The sequence below is a fragment of the Canis lupus genome, chromosome 13, assembly GCF_011100685.1.
Source record: "Canis lupus familiaris isolate Mischka breed German Shepherd chromosome 13, alternate assembly UU_Cfam_GSD_1.0, whole genome shotgun sequence".
Lineage (NCBI taxonomy): Eukaryota > Metazoa > Chordata > Mammalia > Carnivora > Canidae > Canis > Canis lupus.
Genome location: NC_049234.1, coordinates 44,345,931 through 44,369,863, shown reverse-complemented (window position 1 = coordinate 44,369,863; position 23,933 = coordinate 44,345,931). Strand labels below are relative to the sequence as shown.

The window sequence follows — 23,933 nt, the reverse complement described above, 5'->3', positions numbered from 1 at the left end:
CTTTGGATTATGATTAAGGACACATACTCCAGATGAAAAGAGTCTTTTTTCGGTACCCGGGAGAGCCTAAGGCCTGTTTAAGTTGCTTCATTAGGAATTTGCTACTCCAAAATTTATTGTAGTTGTGATCCTGGACACCATCGCTTATGTGCTCTGCTGGCCACCAGTGTTAGACACCAGTGTTCAAGTCGAGTTGGTTACTTCTCCTGTAAAGTCAATCATATTCTTCAGGCTTAAAAAATAGTTCTGAGATTCAGACATGGGCTTCTGGCTAGAATCAACATCTAAGCAAGAACCAAGTGAAGCATTTAAATAATTATTGCTTGCTTTTCTGGTTAGCATAGTAGCATTCTAGTAAAGACCTGCACAGTTCTTGGGAGAGAGAAAAAGGAAATTCACGTGTAGTAATGGACTCTCTTTTCCCCTCTCACTCTCCTTTCCTTTCTCCATATTCATCTTTAGATGATTGTCCCTGGGAGGTACTGGGTCTCTCCCAGAGAAGCAAACTCAATCACTTGTGGAGGTGGGCTTTTGAAAGGCGTAATGGGTTGGTCACTGGTTCACTCTCCCAGTCTTCTCTTTTTCAAAGATCTCTGGGTAAGACTTCCTGACCTTCTTTCCAAAATGAATCCGGCAATATTCCATGGGGGTAACATGTTCCCCCAAAGGCATCGATCGTGCCTGTAACACATCATTACAGCAAATGAGAGTTAAATAGTTGTGTCAAGGGCTTGTGGCTTAAAATTTTCCTCCCCAGATTCATTATCACAGTTTCCTTTTCAGGAAGAACAGCCCGAGATCCTTGATCAGTATCGAGAAACAAAACAAAATAAAACAACCCAGTAGCATGGTGAAACTGCATTGCAAACACAGTCCGGATCCAATTCAAGGATAAAAGTGACCTTCTAAGAGCCAAATTCTCAGATAAAAGTCAAAAAAAATCCCTGTGTAATTTACTCTACTCTCTGGTTCTTTTTTTTTTTTTTTTTTTCCCTCTCTGGTTCTGAAAGAAAATTGGCACTGTGTATATTCTTTTGCCTGAATCATTCAATTTGCTGACTGTCTTAGGTTTTTGGTCTTTGTACAATTCTGTGTTGAAAGTACAAAAACCATCAGTGGGAATCTGTTTGCTGTTACTTGTGCCTTTGGAGAATATGCCTTTTCACTTACTTGTAGTTGAAATGAATATGCTAATGAATTTTGCAAGACAAAAGCTTTGCATCAGTTTAAATTTGATGCAAACCACACTTTGTCTTTTATTGTTAAAATATTTATTCTTCTGTTTTGCTCCTCTGCACCATTAACCTAATATTTGCATGTGGTGTTTGAATGGATAAAACTTATAGTACTTGTTTATGTTAATTGGTGTAAACTCATTCTGAGGTTTACGTGCCCTTCCAAGCTCTATGAGACATCTCAATTTTTGAGAGTTTAGGATATTCTGGGAAGCACCAGTTATTCATCAACAGCTATTTATTGGGTGCCAAACTCTGGGGTTTGGCTGTGTAGACTATAAAGGTGGATCAGATAGAAATCTTGCCCCTAGGTAGCCACTGTCTAGTAACTGCCTTGAGACACGAACATATTATTTACAACCTGAGAAATTCTATAAAAGATGGTCAGAAACAGAGGAAAACATGATCTATTTCAATTCTTCCTATTTCTTTAAAAGTTAAGGTTGCTAATTCGCACCACATTTATGCTATAATAAATATACATTTTCCCACACAATTAAGTTTTATTCACAATTATAAAGGTAAATTTTAGTTCTAAGGTTTGACCTGGATTTTTCATTTTTAATGAGATTATGCTGTATCATTATTGAATTTAAAAATTTATAATATAATTGTCTTAAATAACTTGAACACAGCCCATCGTTTTCAATTTTATGGGAAGGCCAACCTTGCTTTTATAGGTACTACTGAGAATTTTATCTCCTCAGGAAGTGGGAGGTCTAGAATTATACAATCCCCTCCTTGAAATTTCTTTCCAATCTTTCATTGTTTATTAAGCAATCAACTCACTGGGTTTGTTTCTGCTTTGATATGTTTAGAAATGTGTACTGGCCAAAGGATATGCATTTTAAGAAGCTTATTTATGATAACGTGATGGCTATTAAGCCGCCGTGTGTTACCATATTATGTATCCTTTAAAGTCAACAGAAAATTTTAAGAATAAATAATATGAGAGGGTTGCCATGGGTAAGAAATGAATTAAGTCTTTGCTTGTTTTAGGGTTTGGGGATTGGCCAAGTGGCCATGTTATGGCCAATCATGAGAGGGATGAAGCAAGTAATAATGTGTGGGGACACATCACACGCTGTCAGTGTTCACGTGGGGACCCGTCACCCTTTCCTTATTTCCTGTTTCTCCCTCTGGGAATGGCAATATCTATCCTCTGCCTGTCCCCCCTTTGTATTTTGGAAGCACATAACTTGTCCTCTTTCACAGTTTCATAGCTGGAGAGGAATTTTGCCTCAGGATGGATTGTGGTGCGAGTCTCCACTCACATCTGATTTAGATAATATTTAGATAAGACTTTGGACTTGAGACTGAGCTGAGGCTGGAATGCCTTGAGACTTTTGGGGCTTTGGGGATAGAATAAATATATTTTGCATGTAAGGATGTGATTTGAGGGGCCCAAGGGTGGAATGCTATGGACTGAATGTTTGCATCCCTCTAAAATTCATAGGCTGAAGCTCTGATACCCAGTGTGATGGTATTCGGAGACGGGGATTTTGGGAAGTAATTAGAGCTAGAGGACCTTATTATGGAAATGCAAAGCTGGCTTAATATTAGGCACTTTTTTCATATGTCTTCTTGTTTAATTAATAAAGTAGATTTCTTTTATTGATCATCTCAATCGTTGAAGCAAAAGCATTTGTTAAAATTTGTCACGAAACAGGGAAGGAAATTCTTTTAATCTAATAAGGAGCATCCCTCAAAAACCTGGATGCTTTGGCATTTTTTGTAATTTCAAAAGGATGGAAATATTCTAAATGTCTATTAGGGAGCTGTTATGGGAAGCCCGGGTGGCTCAGCGGTTTAGCGCCACCTTCAGCCCAGGGCGTGATTCTGGAGTTCCAGGATCAAGTCCCACGTCAGGCTCCTGGCATGGATGGAGCCTGCTTCTCCCTCTGCCTGTGTCTCTGCCTCTCTCTCTCTCTCTCTCTCTCTCTCTCTCTGTCTCTCATGAATAAATAAATAAATAATCTTTTTTTTTGTTGTTGTTAAAAAGGAGGGAGCTGTTAACAAAAATATTGCATAGCCTAGGAATAGTGTAAGATACATCAGGGAAGATAATAAGATAGAAGTCTACACACTGATGTATGTAGTGATCTCTAGACTAAGTAGTGAATCAATAAGTCAAACTGCAAGACAATGTATAAAATATGCCACTTTTTGTGTGATAAATTGGAAAAGGGAAATATATTTACTTAAAAAATAAACATAGCGATATACCAAAAACTAATTTAAAAATTTTTTTTTAATTGAAGAGGGAAAGGAAGGAAGTGACAGGGATGCAGATAAGACATGTTTAAGTGTACCTTTCATGTGGTTTCAATTTAGAATCAGGTAAATGACTCACTTAATAAACAGTTCCACCAGAGGAAAAAATTCATCAAAACTGAAAACAAGGCAATAAATTATCCTAACTGTAGATGAAGTTAGTGATTCGACCGTCCAAAATGAAAGAATTATCTCCACTGAACTTGGAATATTTTGATGGTACATCCCTAGTGGAGGTACTCTAAGCACCAAAAGAATTGCCAAGAAAGTTGAACATCAACAAGTTCAAGTCTTTTTTTCCTGTTGGCTTGATTGAGGAAAAATTGGCAAACATTTGCATGTATTTAAAGTGTAAAATGTAAAAAGAAAAAAGAAAAAAAATAAAGTGTAAAATGTGATGATTTGACGTACATTTTGATATGATTGCCGAGATCAAGGTCATTAACACATCCATCACTTCATGTAGTTAACTCTGTGTGTGTGTGTGTGTGTGTGTGTGTGGTGAGAACACTTTTACTCTCAGCAGATTTTGAGTCTGTCATAAAGTATTGTTAACTATAGTCACCCTGCTGTCCATTAGGTCCTCAGAACTTATTCGTCTTGTAACTGAAAATTTGTACCCTTTGATCGACAACTCCCTATTTCCCCTTAGCACCTATCAACCGCGACTCTATTCTCTGTTTCTGTGAAATCCCTTTTTTTTTTTTTAATATTCCACATTTAATCCACATATAAAGGATACCACACAGTATTTGTCTTAAAACTCTGGGTTTATCCATGTTGTTGCTATTGGCAGGATTTCTTTTTATGACCAAGTAATATACCATTACATGTTCTTTATCCACTTTATGTTTGCATATATCCTTTCAAATTAGTGTTTTCATTTTTTTTTCAGATAAAAAAGAAATACCACTCTCCTAGAAATGGAATGACTGGGTCGTATGGTATTTCTATTTTTAATTTTTCGTGGAATCTCCACACTGTTTTTCATAGTGACCACACCAATTTCCATTCCCATCAACACCTTTATAAAAGGGTTCTTCTTTCTCTACATCCTCATGGACACTTGTTATCATTTGGCTTTTTGATAACAGCTGTCCTAACTAGTTAGTGTGAGATGATATTTTATTGTGTTTTTTATTTGCATTTCTTGATGATTAGCCATGTGAAGCATCTTTTCATCTATTTGTTGGTGATTTGTATGTCTTTTTGTTGGAAAACTGTCTATTTAGGTCCGTTGCCCATATTAATAGGGTTATTTGATTTTTTGCTACCAAGTTGTGCAAGTTCCTCGTATATTTTGAATATTAACCCCTTGTCAGATACATAATTTCCAAATATTTTTTCCCATTTCATAGTTTGCATTTTCAAGCTTTTTAGTTTGATATAATCCCACTTGTTTATTTAGCTTTTGTTGACTGTATTTCGGTATCTTATTTTTTAAAAAAATGATTGCCAAGGAAGATTGGCAGATTTTCCCCTGTTTTCGTTTAGAAATTTTATGGTTTTAGGTGTTATATTTAAACCTTTAATTCATTTCAGATTTTCATTAGGCCGTCTTATTATATTGAGGCTGTTATTTTGAAACCATTGTTTGCAAATACGGGGGAAAGCAAATAAATATTTATATTCATGTTTTCGGGAACCAACATTTTCAACAAAAGAGGAAAGAGGTACAGATAGAAAAACAAAGAAAATGCTATAATCTTAATTTTGAATTGAAATGATCACTGGAAACACAGTATCTTTTCCTCCTTCAAAAACACAGACTAGTTGTCTGTTCACCAAAAGCCTGAAAGAAGTGATAAGTCAGGGGCAATGAACACATCTGGTGCCTAGTTCCTGCCAGTTCTTGAAGAATTCTTCTAGAAAGCTTATTAACTTAAGCTGTCTATGTGTTGATGTCCATCATTCTGAGGTCAAAATGAAATGTGGTTGCCCCCTTTCAAATGCAGACTCATTTATTCCTTCATTTCAGGAAAACTTTTCTCTGTAACCCTTACAGGACTTTTTTCTTCCATTTCTGAGTGCTTGGTTTCAGAAGGACATTTTCTGTTGACTTGCTATTTTCCTTCTATGGGCTCCTTCTTTACTGTGCCTGTAGCGATTATCCTAAGCCTCTTCAATTTTTATTTATTTGTAAATGTTTTTAGGGTTAAATTACTATTTTTAGTGTTACAGTCTTGATTTTCTTTTATTACAATTTTTGTCTATTGTCTTTGAGCTGTTTTTTTGAGGGGGCCAACATGTATATTTTATGTATGTATTTATTTAAATTTTTATTTTACTTCCAGTTAGTTAATGTACAGTGTTATAGTAGTCAGGTGTACAAGATAGTAATTCAACAACTCCATATATCGTCCTGTGTTCATCGTGATAAGTGCCGTCCTTAAAATCCCCATCACCTATTTTGACCCATCCTCCCCCCTCTCCTCTGGGAACCGTCAGTTTGTTGTCTGTAATTAAGAATGTATTTCTTGGAGCATCTGTGTGGTTCAGTCAGTTCAGCATCTGTCTTCAGCTCAGGTCATGATCCCAGGGTCCTGGGATCGAGCCTCACATTGGGTTCTGGTTAGCAGGGAGCCTGCTTCTCCCTCTCCTTCTGCCCCCACCCCTGCTCATACTCTCTCTCTCTCTCTCTCTCTCCCTTGCTCTCCTCTCTGTCTCTCAAATACAAAAATAAAATCTGTTAAGGAATCTATTTCTTGGTTTTTCTCTCTCTCTCTTTTTCACCTTTGCTCATTTGTTTTGTTTATTAAATTCCACATATAAGTGAAATCATATGATATTTGTCTTTCTCTGACTGACTTATTTTGGTTAGCATTATCCTCTCCAGCTCCACCATGCCCTTGCAAATGGCAAAGTTTCATTATTTTTTATGGTTGAATAATATTCCATTGTGTGTCTGTGTGTGTGTGTATACCCCACCCTCTTTATCCATTCATCAATTGATGGACACTTGGGCTGGTTCCATAACTAGGCTTCTGTAAATAATGCTGCTATATAAACAAAGGGGAGCATGTGTTCTTTTGAAATAGCATTTTCATATGCTTTGGGTAAATACTCAGTAGTAGTATTGCTGGACTGTGGGGTAGTTCTATTTTTAACTTTTGGGGGAATCTCCGTACTGTTTTCCAGAGTGGCTGTGCCAGTTTGCATTCCCACCAACAGTGCAAGAAGGTTCCTTTTTCTCCACATCTTTGCCAACATTTGTTGTTTCTTGTGTTGTTGATCTTACCCATTGTGACAGGCGTGAGGTGGTATCTCATTGTGGTTTTAGTTTGTATTTCCCTGCTTGTAAGTGATGACAAACATCTTTTCCTGCATCTGTTGGCCGTCTGTATGTCTTTCTTGGAGAATTGTGAAAATGTTCGAGATATGTTAGTGAGTGAATAAGTGAGCTACTAAATAATATGTACATTGCATAAATACAAAACATTGTAATACATTGGACTGTTATATATACTCATATTATGCTGAGTAATGTATAACATATATTTTGAAAGAAAAAAGACTACAAAATGATGTCAAACTTATCATGCGTCAAATATTGTGCTATATACCTTACATGAAAGTTCTATTAAGTAAATACTATTAATATTTATCTACTAATTATATTTATCAAATAATATTTATTTTAAAATAAATTTCTACTTATGCTTACCTCATTAGTTACATAGGTACTTTTGCACACCCTATAATATAGTAATGATTTAATTAAGATTTATATAGGATATGGGATGCCTGGGTGGCTCAGCAGTTGAGCATCTGCCTTTGGCCCAGGGTGTGATCCTGGGATCTGGGATAGAGTCCCACATCGGGCTCCCTACAGGGAGCCTGCTTCTCCCTCTGCCTGTGTCTCTGCCTCTCTCTCTCTCTCTCTCTCTCTGTGTCTCTCATGAATAAATAAATAAAATCATTTTAAAAAGTTACATAGGATATGGAAATAAAGGCAACAAATATATAGTTTGAAATTCTGAAATCGAAATAATTCAGTAATATGATTTAACTTAAAATATATCATTTTCTTTTTTAATTCCTTTCTGTATCCAAGGCATAGTTTCATTTTTTTTTTTCAAACTTCAAAATATGGGGGATACTCCTATTTTTCTCTGTTTTTGAGTAAGCAAAACAATAAGCTCTAGGTTTCTGGTTTCTATAATATTTAATTCATCACTATTAAAATTCATATTCCAACATTTTCCAATTATAGCAAAAATTACAATGTCCCTAGAAATAGAATTGAAGTGACATTCCCCTCTTGGATTTTTTCTGTTGTCTATTCCATGGCTTTCACTGCACCATTCAGATCTCTACCTCTCTAGGTTTGCATTATATCTGCCACATTTGAATCTGGGCCGCTGTCACTAATTTTGACTCTGCTTCTTTGCTATTTCAACTATACATTAATTTACATGTTTAAGCTTCCTGTGTTTCTCTATTTTGGCTTTATTATCACAGAGCCCTCTATTCCTCTATACCAGTTACTTCCATTTTCACCCTGACGTGAAAGAAGCAAAGAAAAGAGAGATTTCAGAATTTTCATTTTTTCCAAGGCCAGGGTTTACAGAGTCATGTTTTTTGTCATCTGACCAGTGGATTGACATTATCTACTGGAGTTGGTAATGAGTAGGAGAAAAGTATTCTAAAATCTCCTGCTAATATCTTCTTGATAAAGAAGAAACACTTCTCTTAATGTTCAACAATTGTCTTCAGTTATAGCTTGATCAAATTTGTCTAATCTATCCAGAGTAGAGATACGGTGTAGCCATTATTATTTTCTTGAGAAACTCCCTGTGTATCAAGGACTCAAAATGACTGACTTATCATGGGCCAACCTTACTACGTGCGCTATAATTTAAAAGCAGGTATAAAGCAGCAAACATTTCAGCACAATAGTTGGAAAACTAGAATTAGACCATGTTTTTCTCTCTTAGGCTAAACTTGGGAGAAAAGTGGCTACTTAAAAGGGCAGAGCATGGGCTCTTTACCAGTCCTGTGTGGGCAGTTTCCCTGGAGAGAAGTGTGGCTCTCCAAATTGGAGCTGAAATGCAGTTTGTAGATACATCTGGTTTCTCAAAAAGAGACACTACTTTTATATAATATTTGAATAGCTGGCCAAAGCCAGGGATGCTTGTGTGTTGGGTATTCTGCCCTGGACACCTTAAAATGTTGTGAAAAGACAGAAATTCTCTGAATTGGAGGCCCCTACAGCTCTTACACTGATCACCTTTAGTTCTTACCTAACGTCACAGACAAATTCTGGAACTGCCACGCAAGAATCCCTATATGGGGATTTATAAAGTTTTCTGGAGGGAGGATTTCTTCTCTGATCATTTACTGGCTTCATAAGCGTGCCGACCTGTGCATTACACAGAGTTCTAAGCAGAGGACTCCACATATTATCTAATACTCTACTGTCACTTTGTTGACATTATTAATGATAATATAAATAAATATAAATATTAAGAATAATATAAATAAAAAGTAACATAAATTTGGTTTTTGAACAGGGGCCTTAATTTTGCCATTTACCGGGACACCCCAAATTATGTAGTCCGTTCTGTTCCTGGGCTTTCCTGTGATTGGACCAACTTCAGTCTCTTATTTGCCCTCACTTACAATCCTATTGCCTGTAAAATCTTTCTTTGTAATTCAGAGAGTAAATAGGTAAATATCAGCTCAACTTGAGACTGACTTGTTACCAATTTTTTTAAAGATTTTATTCGTTTTGTTTTGTTTTGTTTTGACAGAGGGAGAGAGAACATGAGTAGGGGAAGGGACAGAGGGAAGGAAGTGGGGAAGCAGACAGGGGGAGCAGGGAGCCCAAGTGGGTCCGGGTCCCAGGAGCCTGGGATCATGACCCGAACAGGAGGCAGATGCTTAACTGACACCCAACTTAACCAGCAAAAAGTTTTATAGTTTATCATATGTGCTAATGATAAGCATTGTAAAAGCATCACTTAATCCTTACGATAATCCCCAATACAGTAATTCACAGACGAAAAAACATACAGAGAAGTTCAGTAACTTGTGAAAGGCCACATAAGTACAGAATGATAAAGGTTGGATTTGAATCAGACTGTGCAACCACCGTGCTATGTGTGGGAAAAGTGTTTTACAGATGTGAGAGTACATATAAATTTGAATTATTATTATTCAACCATTCATAATTCTCAACAGATAATTACGTGGGACAAGATGTAGTTCTTTAAAAATCAATGAAAAATGCCTGACAGATGAAGATGTGACAGCTGCAATGTTACATCTTACTTTCTTCTATGGAATGTGAATAATTAATTTATAATAAAATTTGGACCCCTCACTGCGTTAAGAGCGTGGCCACAGTAGATATTTGTGATGAATGAATGAATGACAACAGGTTGTGTGCCCTCAGCTACCATTCAAACATCTTAGAACCAACTAGTATGAATGCGTGTGTGTGAACGATAGGAGAGAATGACCTAGTAATAGGTATTTGTAGGATATCAAAGCTTGGAGATTGGCAAGGACTTTGCCAAGAGATTTGAGGTTGTATTAAAAATGTTAAGTGTGGAATATATGTAATTATATAGAAAATATTAAACCCCCCTCTTCATGAGTTTTCTGGCAGAAGGAGCTAGCTCTTACTTAACTTAGATAATTCATACAGTGTTGTATGTATTTACTTATTTTTGTTTGTTTGTGCATAGATTGGCAAGACCTTGGGTTGTCTGTGTCCTTAACTATGTCTGTAAAGACTTTTTTTTTTTTTTACAAATGCCACAGTTGACTCATGTGTTTTACTTTGTCTCATTGATCTTCTCTTATGGGAAATAAAATAGTTATCACATTTGTGTTTGAAGATGTTTATAGTTACGTAAGAGGCCCGGATCCTCACCCAGAGAGGCCCTATCTTTAACTTCGTGTTCCTTCTTATCTTACCGGAACCCTCTCACGGATCTTCCTAAGTACATGAAGTGCTTTCAAATTAGTTTGCCCCAGACATCATTTGGACAAAATGTGACTTTTCCTGTAGGTTATCTAGAAGAGAGAATGGCTTTCATTATTCCATTCTGCTGATGTGGCCCGGACCTGGGTTGACTTTGTGGCACAACCAGGAATAGACACAGAGCATTCCCAATCCAAACAGACTCACAGTAAGGACAGATAAACTAACTTTGAGAGCAGATTCCCTGTTTTCTTTTAGAAGGTTTAATTTTTCTGTCAATCTTGGGGAAGCAGCTCTATTGCTACATCCAAGCAGATTCATCAAAATATTCTATAATGAATGAAGTAAATTTACAGTGTTTAAAATGGAATAGTACCTTTGGCAGAATCATACACAAGAGAAGAATAGGTTACAGGATCAGAAAGACCCAGTTTCAATTTCAACTCTACAGCCTAACGCTGTGTAACCTTGGATACTTTCTCGCCCTCATTGAATCTGTCTCATCAGCTGTAAAATGGGAATAAAAAGGCTTTCTCGGGACTCCTGGGTGGCTCAGTGGTTGAGCATATCTGCCTTTGACCCAAGGCGTGACCCTGGGGTCCCGGGATCGAGTCCCGCATCGAGCTCCCCGATGCTTCTCCCTCTGCCTGTGTCTCTGCCTCTCTCTCTCTCTGTGTCTCTCATGAATAAATACGTAAAATCTTAAAAAAAAAAAAAAAAAGGCTGTCTCACAGGATCGTAAGAAGTTTAAGTTAAGTGGTGTAGATAAAGTACCTAGCAAACAGCCAGCCTCAAAGGTACTCCACGATCCTTTATCTATTTTCTTATCTTTAATTGTTTTATATAATGTAAAACAATAAGTGGTAATGAAATTGAAAACATATTTTATATTAAGAGACAACTTGAATAGAAACAAATAATTATTTGGGCTTTTATTGTAAATTTATCTCGCCATATATTCTCTGAATTATATATTTTTCTTGCTGAAGGTACCAACACTGTTGACACGATAGTTGAATGTCAGCAATATGGTGATTTCTGCTGTTTTCTCTGCTCTGGTGAGGTCTCAGGCTAAAAGCGATCGAGCATGCTTCAGGATAACTCAGGGTATACCTTTTAGAGGAAAGGGAGGACAGCCCTTTTTCACTTTCAGCTGCTGCACTGTTAGTCCAGAGGGGAGTCCCAAGATAGGAATCAGTCCGGTGGAAGAAATAGGATGAGATGACTCTCTAGGCACTGGTAAGTTCTAAGGAACAGATAATTAGCAACGATAGTTGCAAAAAAAAAAAAAAAACAAAAAAAACAAAACAATAGTTGCAATAATAGCCATCAACCTTAGTGCCTCTGGGTCTTAGCTACACCAGATTGTTCACACCTTGCTCAGTAAGGAACCTTCAGTGGGAAGATGTGTTCCATATAATCTCCCGATTCACGCAGCAAATAACTATTAAATGTCTACTATTTGGTATCCTATGAGTTTCCAGGGATGTGGACGCATAGTGGGAATAAACAAACAAGCAAACAGACAGACAGACAAGATTGTATGAGGTGGTCCTAATACCATAATGAAAATAAAACCAGATGGTGTCATTAAGGGACATAGGAGCACTTTGGACAGTATACTTGTGGGAACTTTTATGGTCCCCTGAGAAGGAAATCTCTTTTTTTCTTTTGTGCGGCTCACATATAAGTTACCTAGTATCTTGTGCTTTTTCACATGATGTCTCAGTTTTCAGTAGTTTCTTTGGCTTAGGTGGGGGTGAATCAGCCTTTTGGTCATCTCATCACTTCAAGTATAGCTTATCATCAGGTTTATACACTTAATGTCTATACCCTGTAAGGCTGTGAGCCTTACAGAAAATAATGTAATATAAGACAAATGACAGCATGTGGTCAGTACCCATCGGTGTGTTATTTGTGGATAGAAATTCAGACCTTGTGACATATCATCACATACATTTTAGTCTTTTCCTTTCACAGGCCATTGTGGTTCTCTTCTGTAAGATCTTTTTTTAACATAGTAACCCCTTTTGTGTTAGCCTAGGGTGGCTCAGAATCGGAGTTATTCAGGAGACATGGGTTTGAAGATCTGGATTTTCCATAGAACAGCTCCTCAGAGCTGGGCAGATGTCTTAGACTTGCTACAGTTGAATTTCCTCATATGTAATATAGATGCAGTATCGCTTTACCAGGTTGTGAAAATGAGGTGATTGTGAACGAGAGCCTCTGAGTACCCGTTTTGGTGCCTGGCACAGGCTGGTTTTCAAGAAATGTTTTCCTGAGATTGAATTTTCCAAGGCGAGTTCATATTTCTGATGGAGTAAAAGTCTTACTCTCAGCCCTTTTAAGTCAGCATCTCTGCTTGTAGGACAATATAGACAATCGGACCATTTTGAGGTTTGCTGTGTGTGTGATCTCCCTGCCTCTGCTGCCATCCCATCCTGGAATGTGTTTTAACCTCCACTAAATGACTTGACTGTCCTATTCATGAAACTCGCCCAGAGCCCCCCACCCTAGGGCGCACGTGGGGCCAAATTCACATGTACACATGTCTCTTTGTGTTTTGTCTGAATGTTTTCACTTGGATTTTCTTCTTCTGTAACTCCTTTCTCTCTCTCATTTTTGTATGTTGAGTTTGATGAGGCCCAAACAGGTGTGGTGCCCTGAAATTGTTGGCCTTGTCTATCCTAGGGCCTAGAGTGCAGAGAAATCCCACACGTCGTTGGTTGCCTTTGAGAGTGGAAATGATGTTTTGGTGCCTCTCCACTGAGCTCAGCACACATTGGGGCAGATTATAAAACCAATGCAAAGTGTGGCTCTTGATGAAGTGTGAGCCTGAGCTCATGGCTACATCTGGCCATTTGGGGAAAAAGACTTCCTACAGGGTCTGGGCAGTTTCCAGAGAGGTTTGAAAGAGAAGTGGGATTAGGAAGTGCTCTTAGGAGGATCAGAAGCAAAGTCTCTGCGGTGACCGGTGACCGAAGTGAAGGAAGGAAGTAGAAGGAGAGGTTGGGAATCCTTCTGTGATAGGATGTATTTATTCTGTATTACAGATCAAAGGGTTAGCTCAGCCATTTTATCAGAGGTGCAGCCTTATTTCTTAACATTATTTTTATTAAAAATGAAAATAGCCTTAGGTTTGGAGAGGTTTTTCTCTTTATTTCTTTGGGAATTAGATAGTTATCAGAAGACATGTTTCCTTTCTTACTGAGCTCCTTCCTCTTCTTGCTTACCTCCCCCCTCTAGGGCAAAACTAGAATGAATATTCCCACTGCGTTTCCAAACCCTGAAGAATCTGCTTTTAACTAGTAGCTTACTTAAATACTAACCAAAATTTTAATTATCTCCTTCTTAAAGCAAAAGTAATAAATCTTTATACAAGCCAATAAGACAGTACAGAATTTAAAAAGTGGAATAATCTCCTAAAATCCCATTACCTGCACTCATATTAATATTTTGATTTATGTGACACCAACCATGCAAATTCATGGAACGAAAGAGAGAGAGAGGCTGTGGAGGTGGTAGTGCTTGGGGGAAGAGCCAACTATGAAACAAAATAAAACTGGAGGCTATGAGCTGACCCTGGGTTATCGGCATGGACAGGATAGGAAACCCTTGTTTTGTGGTGTATTTTTGAAAACAGGACCATAGTAGGCCAATTGTTTTGTGACCTGCCTTTTTTATTTACCATAAGCACCATTCTGCATACCTGGATCATCTTCTACAGCGTCTTTCACGTGGGTAAATATCCCATTGTTTGAATTTCAAAGTCTTTTAAACCAATTCCCATTGGTGAATGTTTAGGTGATTAGTGTCTTTTAAACGTTTTAAACTGTGCAGAGATGAAGATCCATATTCACAACCATGATTATTTCCTTAGGGTAAATATTTAGAAATATTAGTGTCAAAAGGTATGTATTTAAGGCTACATATATATATATATTTATATATATATATATTTATATAAAATATATATAAATTTAAGGCTAAATATATATAAATTTATATAAAAATATATATTTTTTATATTTATAAATATATATTTAAATATATATATATATATATATATATATATATATATATATTACAACTTTGCCCTGCCTAGCTGTGATCCAGAATGGTGGTTGCCAACTTATATGCCCATCAACTACGTGTGGGGAGTGTATTTTTCTATATATTTGCCCAGGACCAGATGTGATTCCTTTGTGACCATGAGTAGCTTGATTTCATTATCATGTGCACAAATGCCCACACGCTTATTTGTATGTGTGTGCGTGTGTGGTCATGTATCTGGAATCGTTCTTACAGGATGTGCTTTATCTTTTGAACATGTCAGTCTGTCATGTGGGGTGGGTTTGTCAATGCATCATCCCGGCGTGTCCACTCCTAAATCCGACTGTCTTGACGTCGCAGGTGCCTGTCTGAACATCACCCACAGCCAGTGCCAGCTGCTGCCCTACCACGCCACCCCAACGCCTCTCTTCTCAATTGCCAACAACATGGACATGGAGAAGTTCCTCAAATTCTTCCTGTACCTACATCGCCTCAGTTGCTACCAGCATATCATGCTTTTTGGCTGCAGCCTGGCCTTCCCCGAGTGCGTGGGCGACGGTGACAGGTATTTTGGAGTCAGGACCCCTCAGTGATGAGTCAGGTGGTGCATAGGTGTGAGAGCCATGAAGCCATCCCAAGCTCCCACCGGTTATTTTTGTTAAAGGAGAAAACATCCCATAGCAGTCGTAACCAGGTGTCATTCTTTCAAACTAGATATTTTTGGGGGTTTTTTTGTTTTTGTTATGGTCAATCCTGGGATAGTTTTATTTCTGGAAGAAAGTGTTCAGGATGTGAGGCGGAGGCCACAGCTGGGAGCCCGAGCAGCTGCTTGAGTGAGGGTCTGGGCAAGGGCAGCAAGCTCCAGGAGCTTAGTGAGAAGACTTATCGAGGTGTAGACAGGTTAAGGAAACAAATCAATGATCCCATGAGAGGAGATGCAGTTCTAGTCCCCAAGACGTGGAGGGGCAGGGGGCCGACAGCCCCTGGAAAGGGTGGCAGCTCTGGGCAAAGGGTCCTCCAGCCACCAGGTGCTGTGACCCGAAGCAGGGGAGCACAGCCGCCGCCGGCCCACCCTCTGACCTAGGACAGGGAGAAATGAACCCCCTGAATTGGCTCTCCTCCTGCCCCCACCTGCCAGGGCCTCCCCATTTGAACTCCCAGCCGTTGGGCAAGGGTGTGTTATTGATGTCAGCACAAGAGATGAGATCCCCAATCTCATCTAAATATCTCTGGGTCCAAAGTCCAAAACCTCATCCTCCAAATCAGGTATAAGTGAGATGCTGGGTGGTTCTCATGGTCAACACTGGAATCTAGAGCAGGGGTGGGGGTGAAGGGTAGACGCAGAGGAAGAGCGGAGATTGTTGGGCAGGGTATCAAATAAGGTTAGAAAGAATGTTTGGGTGGAGGAAAGAACATGCAAGTGAGTGTGCTTGTAAGCTCCTTTCTTTCTTTCTTTCTTTCTTTCTTTCTTTCTTTCTTTCTTTCTTTCTTTCTTTCTTTCTTTCTTTCTTTCTTTTAGATTAAATTGGCATATAGCATTATCTGGGTTTCAGGTGTACCACATAGTGATTCAATATTTGTATATATTGCCAAACCATCACCACAATAAGTCTGTTTAACATCCATCAGCACACATGGTTATAAATTTGCTGTTTCTTATAGTGAGAACTTTTTTTGTTGTTGTTTAAAGATTTTATTTATTTATTCATGAGAAACACATAGAGAGAAGCAGAGACACAGGCAGAGGGAGAAGCAGGCTCCATGCAGGGAGCCCAACATGGGACTCGATCCCGGGTCTCTAGGATCACACCCTGGGTCAAAGGCAGGCGCTAAGCCACTGAGCCACCCAGGGATCCACTTATAGTGAGAACTTTTAAAATCAACTCTCTTAGCAACTTTTGAATATGCAATACAATATTATTAACTCTAGTCACGATGCTGTATATTACATCTCCATGAATTATTGATTCTATAACTGGAATTTTGTACTTTATGACCACCCTCGCCTTATTGAAACGACACAATTTCAGTATTTCATTATTATATTGAAATAATAATTTCCAATAAGAGTAAATTGATGAAAGTATATGTTATAGAATATTTTAAATTTACTAAGCATCCATTTAAAACATTTTCTTCAAAGCAAGTGTTAAATACATAATCACATAAAGCATCACTTATTTTCTGAATTTAAATGTTAGAGAGTTTTCAGAATAACAATGTCAGAATGAAATTCGTTTTCAAGTGCGATTAGGCTCCATGTTATTTGTACTAATTTAAGTAGTGTGTAAAGTATGTTTTGAACAGGACGAAGGCATTTATCATTTAAATGGGGGCCAGTCTGCATTGCCACAGAATAAAACTTGGGTAGAATAGAAACAGTAGATTCCTGATTGTAGAAGTAAAGAACTATGTGCAGATAGTGCTTGCAGAAAAGCATTTTACTAGAAAGAATCATCTGCAGAGTATGTTTTCATGGTAACAAGAGAGAAACAGTGGCAGTATAACATGGTGGTTGCAATATTTTTCTAGAGCTGCTGTAACAAATTACTACAAGCTGGGTGGCTTAGACAGTTCTCTCACAGTTCTAGAAACTGGAAGTCTAAAATCTGACAGGGCCCTGCTCTCTCTGGGGATTTGGAGGGGGGAGAAATCATTCTGTTCCTATTCCAGCTTCTGCTGGTTTCAGGTTTTCCCTGACCTGTGGCCACAGCACTCCAGACTCTCCCCCCATCTTCACGTAGCCTTCTCTGTGCATCTCTCTCCTCTTGTGAGGACACTTGTCATCGGTCCAGGTAGCCCAAGATGATCCCATCATCCTAAGGTTTTTTTTTTTTTTTTAATTTATGATAGTCACACACAGAGAGAGAGAGAGAGAGAGAGAGGCAGAGACACAGGCAGAGGGAGAAGTAGGCTCCATGCACCGGGAGCCTGAGGTGGGACTCGATCCCGGGTCTCCAGGATCGTGCCCCCGGCCAAAGGCAGGCGCTAAACCGCTGCGCCACCCTGGGATCCCTCATCCTAAGGTTCTTAATTTAACTATGCTCACAAAGAAGACCTTTTTCCCCAAATAAGGTAATATTAACAGATTCCAGAAGTTAGAACACGGACACATCATTTTGGCCCCCCCCCCGCCCCCCCCATTTAACACACAGTAGTGGCCAGGAAGGCAGGCCAAGGAGCCACATGTCTCAGCCTTCTCATCTGTAAAATGGAGATAATAGTCAAATCTCCTTTGCAAAAAAGTTTTTCTTCTTAAATAAAATTTGTTTTTCTCTTGACCTGGTTCATCCTGAAAAATGCTCTCGTGGGAATGTTTTTCATTTTTTGTTATGGTGCTTATAATTTATAGTCACCTTTCAGGTATATTTTGGGGACTTATCCTATTTTTTTATTATTACATGTATTATTATGTTTAATTTTATAATTATTCTTTCAAACCAGGGCTTCCTGGTATCAGTGAGTGTGTGCGTGGAAACTGCAAACTAAATTTAATAAGCAAATAAGTTAGTAAAGGTAAAATGTATTGTAGAAAATAGTTCAAATATAGTTTTCTTATATTTCACTATTTTGGATCATCCACTATACTAATTTTCTCTAACTATTCAAATAATGGAAAATTGCTTATATTCCATTCCAGATAAGAGAGCTATTTAGTAATATTTAAAATTTAGAAAAAAAAATAAAATAAAATTTAGTTTAAAAAGATCTAGTGGGATGTGTAAATTGTATGGTTTTTAACCTTTCCCCTTTGAGGCTTCATATGCTCATTAATTACATTATAGAACAATGAGCTTTAAGTTTCTATTTAGGCTAGGCTTGCTGTTAATAAATATGTGTAACACAAGCTAATTGAAGTGGTATATAACTTAAATGGATTCAACGAAACTTATCTCAGACTACAGAGATTTCACTGATAAACAATTTGGATAGCCATAAACATATATGGGTTAGAAGGAGTAGCTTAAAAATATGAGCAAGAACTAAAGAGAAATCCACAATTCCTGGGCCAGGAGAATCAGTTGTTTCTGGATGGCTTTTTTTGATAAATACAATGAAGATCTCTGTTTGGAAGCGAAAACAGGCATTGCATACACATGCTTTTGATGTGTAGTTATCCCTCACACCCATCTATAACATTTCAAAGCTGAAGGGGGGTCAGTGTGGCTTCAAAGGTCCAATTTTGCTTCTAGAAGACACCCAGGAGATCTGCTGATGTGGGGTGACAGTCACCCCACTCACATCTTATAATACTTTGTGCTCACGAGATGAATCCTTAACATTAAAAACTTGACATGTTTGCTATTGATTTTTTTTCTCTCTGGACTATTGATTTGTCACTAGGTCCTTCACAGAAATTCTTAATATCTGTGGGGATGAAATAAAAATTCTTTATTTAGCTAGATTCCTTGAGATTAAAGATTCTATTTCAAACCTAAGAACTCTAGGAAAATTTTCTGTAGTGTACTTAATCCCTGTGGGATTGTGATAGAGATCAAATGAGTTTCTTCAAAGGAGCTTCTTCAACAATGCTATGCTTTTTTTCCCAAATAAGTCTGTTCATTGGAAATCAGAAAGTTTAACCTGGCAACTACAGAGAAAGCACTTGAAAGTTTGAGGGGAGATGAGACCTGATTCAAATTGTAGCTCTGCCAAATTGCCAACTGACCCAGGAATTGCCAATGTCTCTTTTTTATAAGACCTTGGGCGTTTTCGTTAGCCTTACTGACCTGCAGTTTACTCATCACTAGAATGAGAGTGGTAATACCTCCTTCACAGGCTGTGTTTGTTTGTGTTAAACAGAATAATTTATATAAAATGCCCATGCCTGGTCTACACTATATGGCACAGAGTAACTTCTCCATGAATAGCAACTTAACTATTATTTATATAATAGTCAACAATGATATGTGATTTTCTGGGAGGGTTAGTATAAGCTTCATCACTTCTTTTAGAGATGCAAGATTTGCATTTTTTTTCCCTCATTTTTCCCACCTTTTAACCTTGATGAGTCATGTCGAGCATCGTGTTTCATGTGTCTGCTGGCCATCTGTATGTCTCTTTGGAAAAATACATATTCAGGTCCTCTCCCCATTCTTTAATTAGATTTTTTTTTCTTGGTGTTGAATTGTATAAGTTCTTTATATATTTTGGATATTAACCTCTTATGAGATATATCACTTACAAATATCCTCTCCCATTCATTATCTTCTCCCTTTTTGTTTTATTGAGTTTCTTTCACTGTGCAAAAGCTTTTTATTTTGTTAGAGTCTCAATAGTTTAGTTTTGCTTTTGTTTCCCTTGCCAGAGGAGACATATCAAGGAAAATGTTTCTAAGGCCAATAACAAAGAAATTACTACTTATATTTTCTTCTAGGAAATTTATGGTTTCAGATCTCACATTTAAGTCTTTAATCCATTTTGAGTTGTTTTTTAAGATTGATTGATTGATTGATTGATTTTAGAGAGAGCTAGATCAAGAGAGTGAGCCTGTAGTTTTCTTCTTTTGTGCTGTCTTTGTCTAGTTTTGCTTCTAAAATTTTGATAATAAACCAAGATTGGGATTCTGCTATGTTGCTAACTTCCATTCACTTTATAGTCATCTTTTAAGCTTTTGCTTTTGCTAAAATCTTGGTAGGCAAATAAAAGTTCTAGGCCCATTTTTGTTTCAGTCCCTAGGGAGAAAGAAAAAAATGTTAAAAGAAACAAGTGGTATTAAAAATTGCCTTTTGGAAGGCACATTTTGCTCATTTCTTACAAATACCTTAGACTTCCTTTTAGGAGGAGCAGAGTTCCCTAGAAAAAATGAGCCCATACTCCAGTTCCCATTTTTAAAGTTACCATAAAAGTTTCCTATCATTTCAATTACACAGATGACACGGGCTTCCTATTCTGACTCCCTCATATCCCTAGGGATGGCCATATTACTGAAGTGGGCTCTAGGTGAATAATCAAGATGGGCACCCAAATTATCACTGGGATGATTAAGAAATATTTGCTATACTAGAATTCTAAAGCCTCTCCCCCATCATCCAATTTATACTCACAGTTTCTACTACTGAGCAGCATTGTATTGCCACACCATTTCTGAATTAAGTTTTGCTGACAATGTTTTAATAAATAAGAAAGCAACATTCATCTGATTCTAACATAATTTTGGAGGGCTTACTGTGTTCTTAAATGTGTTATTTTATAAGACAGCATGGGCCAATCTCCTATGTAAATGCAACCCTGAAATCCTTGTAAAAGCTAATTGGAAAATATAGCTTGCTTTAAAACAATTTATCATATAAAGTCAGCATAAGCTTATTTTATTATTTTTTTCTAAATGGAGAATAATTATATACTGCTAACATATTTTATTCAAGATTTTATTTATGTCCCAAGAACTCTATTGTATCACATTTGGGAATGAATAGAAACATTAGAGAATTAACGTTTTTTTCATAATTATAATTTTTAAAATGTATATAGGTCAGTAGTCAAATAAATATAAGCTTTGTTATTACCGACTAAATATTCTAAAAGCCATTTTTGAGTTTTTCCCTGAGTTTTTCAACTCACTTGGAAGCAGCAGACTTTTTTAACCAAACCAGTGCTGACTACTTGGCTGTTAAGATGGTGAATTATATGGCTGTTTCTGTTTCATCCTCAGTTAATCTAATCTACCCTGCTTTTTTGGCATTATACATAAAGTATTAAATGATAAGTAAAGTTCCATTTTATGAGCCAGAATGGCTCCATGTGTGGGTAAGATATAGTCAGATCACTCGTATTACTTTTATTTTACAAAGACTTAAAGCAGGTCACCACAGCTCAGCTCTTTCTGACAATGCTCTATCTTTTTAGATAGATGTGTGCTTCTGACACACATCACTGATGGTGAATCAAGCACACACATTGTATCAAGCTCAGAGGAGTCATTTGTTTACTTTTCTCCTCAATAATTCATTGGTATTATGTGGATGTGACTAGAATTTAGATTTAATACTTCTGATTCCGTTCATTTGAAGATCCATATGTAAGGCATCATTTCATGATGTACAAAAATCAAAACAGCTGCAAAAATAATTTAACAATTGCAAGTTTCTTTTGTGACTTGTTAATCCTCTATCCCATGAGCCCTGGTAGGATGCCAAATATTAATGAGAATCAGGATTGTGTCAGTTATAAGTTGTGTGGAATTTTATATTCCCTTTCAGGGGTGGTTGTGTGGTTTTACATTATTCACACTCATCTTAATTCAAGCTGTGTTTATCCTTAATCCTTGCTGGTATTTCCTTGTTTTTCTATTTTAAGGGCGACCCCCTACTATCGGCATATAAGCAAGACACTCAATCTGTAGAGGTTTCATCTGTAGCAATTTTACTGACATTTTCCTCTTACATGAGAATTATTTCAAGATTGAACAGCACGCGTAAAATTTGCTGACCTAATGGGGAGCAAATCACATGAGCAGCGCTGGCATGAGCTCTTGGATAATCCATAGAAATTGAGAGTTAGGTAGTGATGGCTCTGCTCCCAATTTATGGACGGCTTTATTCCAAGCAGGCCACTGAATCATCCCCTGCATGTGATTCATTTATTTTTTTCGACAAATATTTACTGACTGTATATACTAGGCATATAGCTGCAAACAAAAGAGATCCTTGGCCTTATGGAACTTTAATTATGTTGAAGGAAAATAAGCAATAAGCAAATAAATGGGTAACAAATTAAAAAAAATTCTAAATAAATAAATAGTAGCATATCAGACAGTGATATGTGCAATGGAAAAAATTCCAGCAAGGAATTGGAGAGCATTGGGAAAGTGGGGGTGTGGTAGCAAGACATGCAATTTTAAGCAGAGTGTTGCTCAAGGAAACTTCGCTGAGATCTGTGAGGACATGAGAAACCAGGAGATGAGGGAGACCTGGACATCTGTTGGTGTTTCCAATTTATTTATGCCTTTAGCAAGGATTTATTGGCACCTACAATGTGCCAGGTGCATAGTCTGTTGCTGGGCATGTGGAAATGAATAAGATACAGTTCTGCCTTCAAGGAACTGAGCATAATGGGGGACCAGACGTGAAAATAATTAAATTGTTGTGCAATGTGATCAGTTTACAAAGTGTGGGGGTAACAGAAAGACGGAAGAAGAACTCTTTTCCATCTGGCATTATTAGGGAAGGCTACTCCTGGGGAGGAAGTAACAGCTGAATTGGTTTTGGAGGAGAGCTAGAAGTTTGCCATGTGGGCGAGGTTGAAAGAGGAAGGCGTTGCAGGTAGAGTAACAGCCTACATCTATCCTATGTTAGGGGAACTACAACTAGTTTAATTTTACTCGGGTATAAAATGGGGAGATTTTAAGCCTATGTTAGGGAATTCTAAGAAGTAAAATTAACAACACTTACTGACTAATTGCGTATGAATGGTGAGGTTGAGGGTGAGGCAAAGGTTTTTGGGCTTGCGGACTCGGGTAGTTAGTATTACCACCAAGAAGATCATGTATCTCAAAGGAGAAGGGGTGGCTGTAGTGGTGCATTGAGCTAATATTGACATAATGTCTATCTGCTTCAAGAAGTACATGACAGTACTTTCCCTTTCAGAGGAGTTAAGAACATTTTTTTCTTCTGTAAGAGATGATGTGATTTATACTTTTATCTAGTGGTTTGCTAGTGAACTGACTCCCTGAAAAATAAAAACCAAACCAAACCGAAACAAATCAATCATTTGTAGTATTTGTCGTATTTGTTGATTTCTGTGTTATAAACACTCTTACCAGATTCCAGGCTAATAATAGCTTAACAATCTACTCCCACAGCACTGTGTTTTATCCCTTGACAAGTAATTGTTGAGCTCTCGCTAGATCCAGAGCACACAGCAATATGCTGGTTATTTCTCATTTACTTTTCCATATCCACTTCCCACCGTCCCCCACCTCCCTCTTCTCCACGGGGAGGGGGGGTCTCAATAATGGCTACTTTCTACCTTCCTGTGGGGCTCAGCCAATGGGAACCACCAACATGACGTCAGAGTATGGGAAGAGAGGTTATGTAGTCATCCCCTACTTCTTTCTTTCCCAGATTGCATGGGTTGCTGCATCCCACCAGGAGAGGCTGTGGCTCCTACCAGCCTTCTCCATATGGCTTTCTCTAAGTTCCAATAACTGCTCCTTAAGATTGAGATGCTAACAGAACCTGTCCCAGAATACTGCACTACTCCTTGTTGGTTTTGCTAAACCCGGCCAGTACCTTTGCTAAGTGGCCCTTTCATTAAACGCTCTGCAGTGATCCTACTTCAGCGGGTCATTTCTTTCCTGCTGTAACCATGGCTATTACAAGTGAAAAATCAGACAGACATAGTCCTTGTTTTTAAAGAGCTTCAGGCCAGTGTGACCAAAAATATCCTAACATTTCTTATTATTTCTCTTCTGATGTGGGACAATGACATACAAATAT

At 37.8% G+C, this 23,933-nt stretch overlaps 1 protein-coding gene across 4 annotated transcripts in view; it reads left to right on the top strand.

The window, feature by feature from the left end:
* The window catches only part of CORIN (corin, serine peptidase), a 229,110-nt gene that overhangs the window by 59,462 nt on the left and 145,715 nt on the right, over positions 1–23,933 (top strand). For all 4 annotated transcript variants that reach the window (XM_038556027.1, XM_038556028.1, XM_038556026.1 and 1 more), the window contains exon 4: positions 14,854–15,058. In XM_038556027.1, the coding sequence (XP_038411955.1) occupies positions 14,854–15,058 (205 nt within the window). The remainder of the gene's footprint in view (positions 1–14,853; positions 15,059–23,933) is intronic.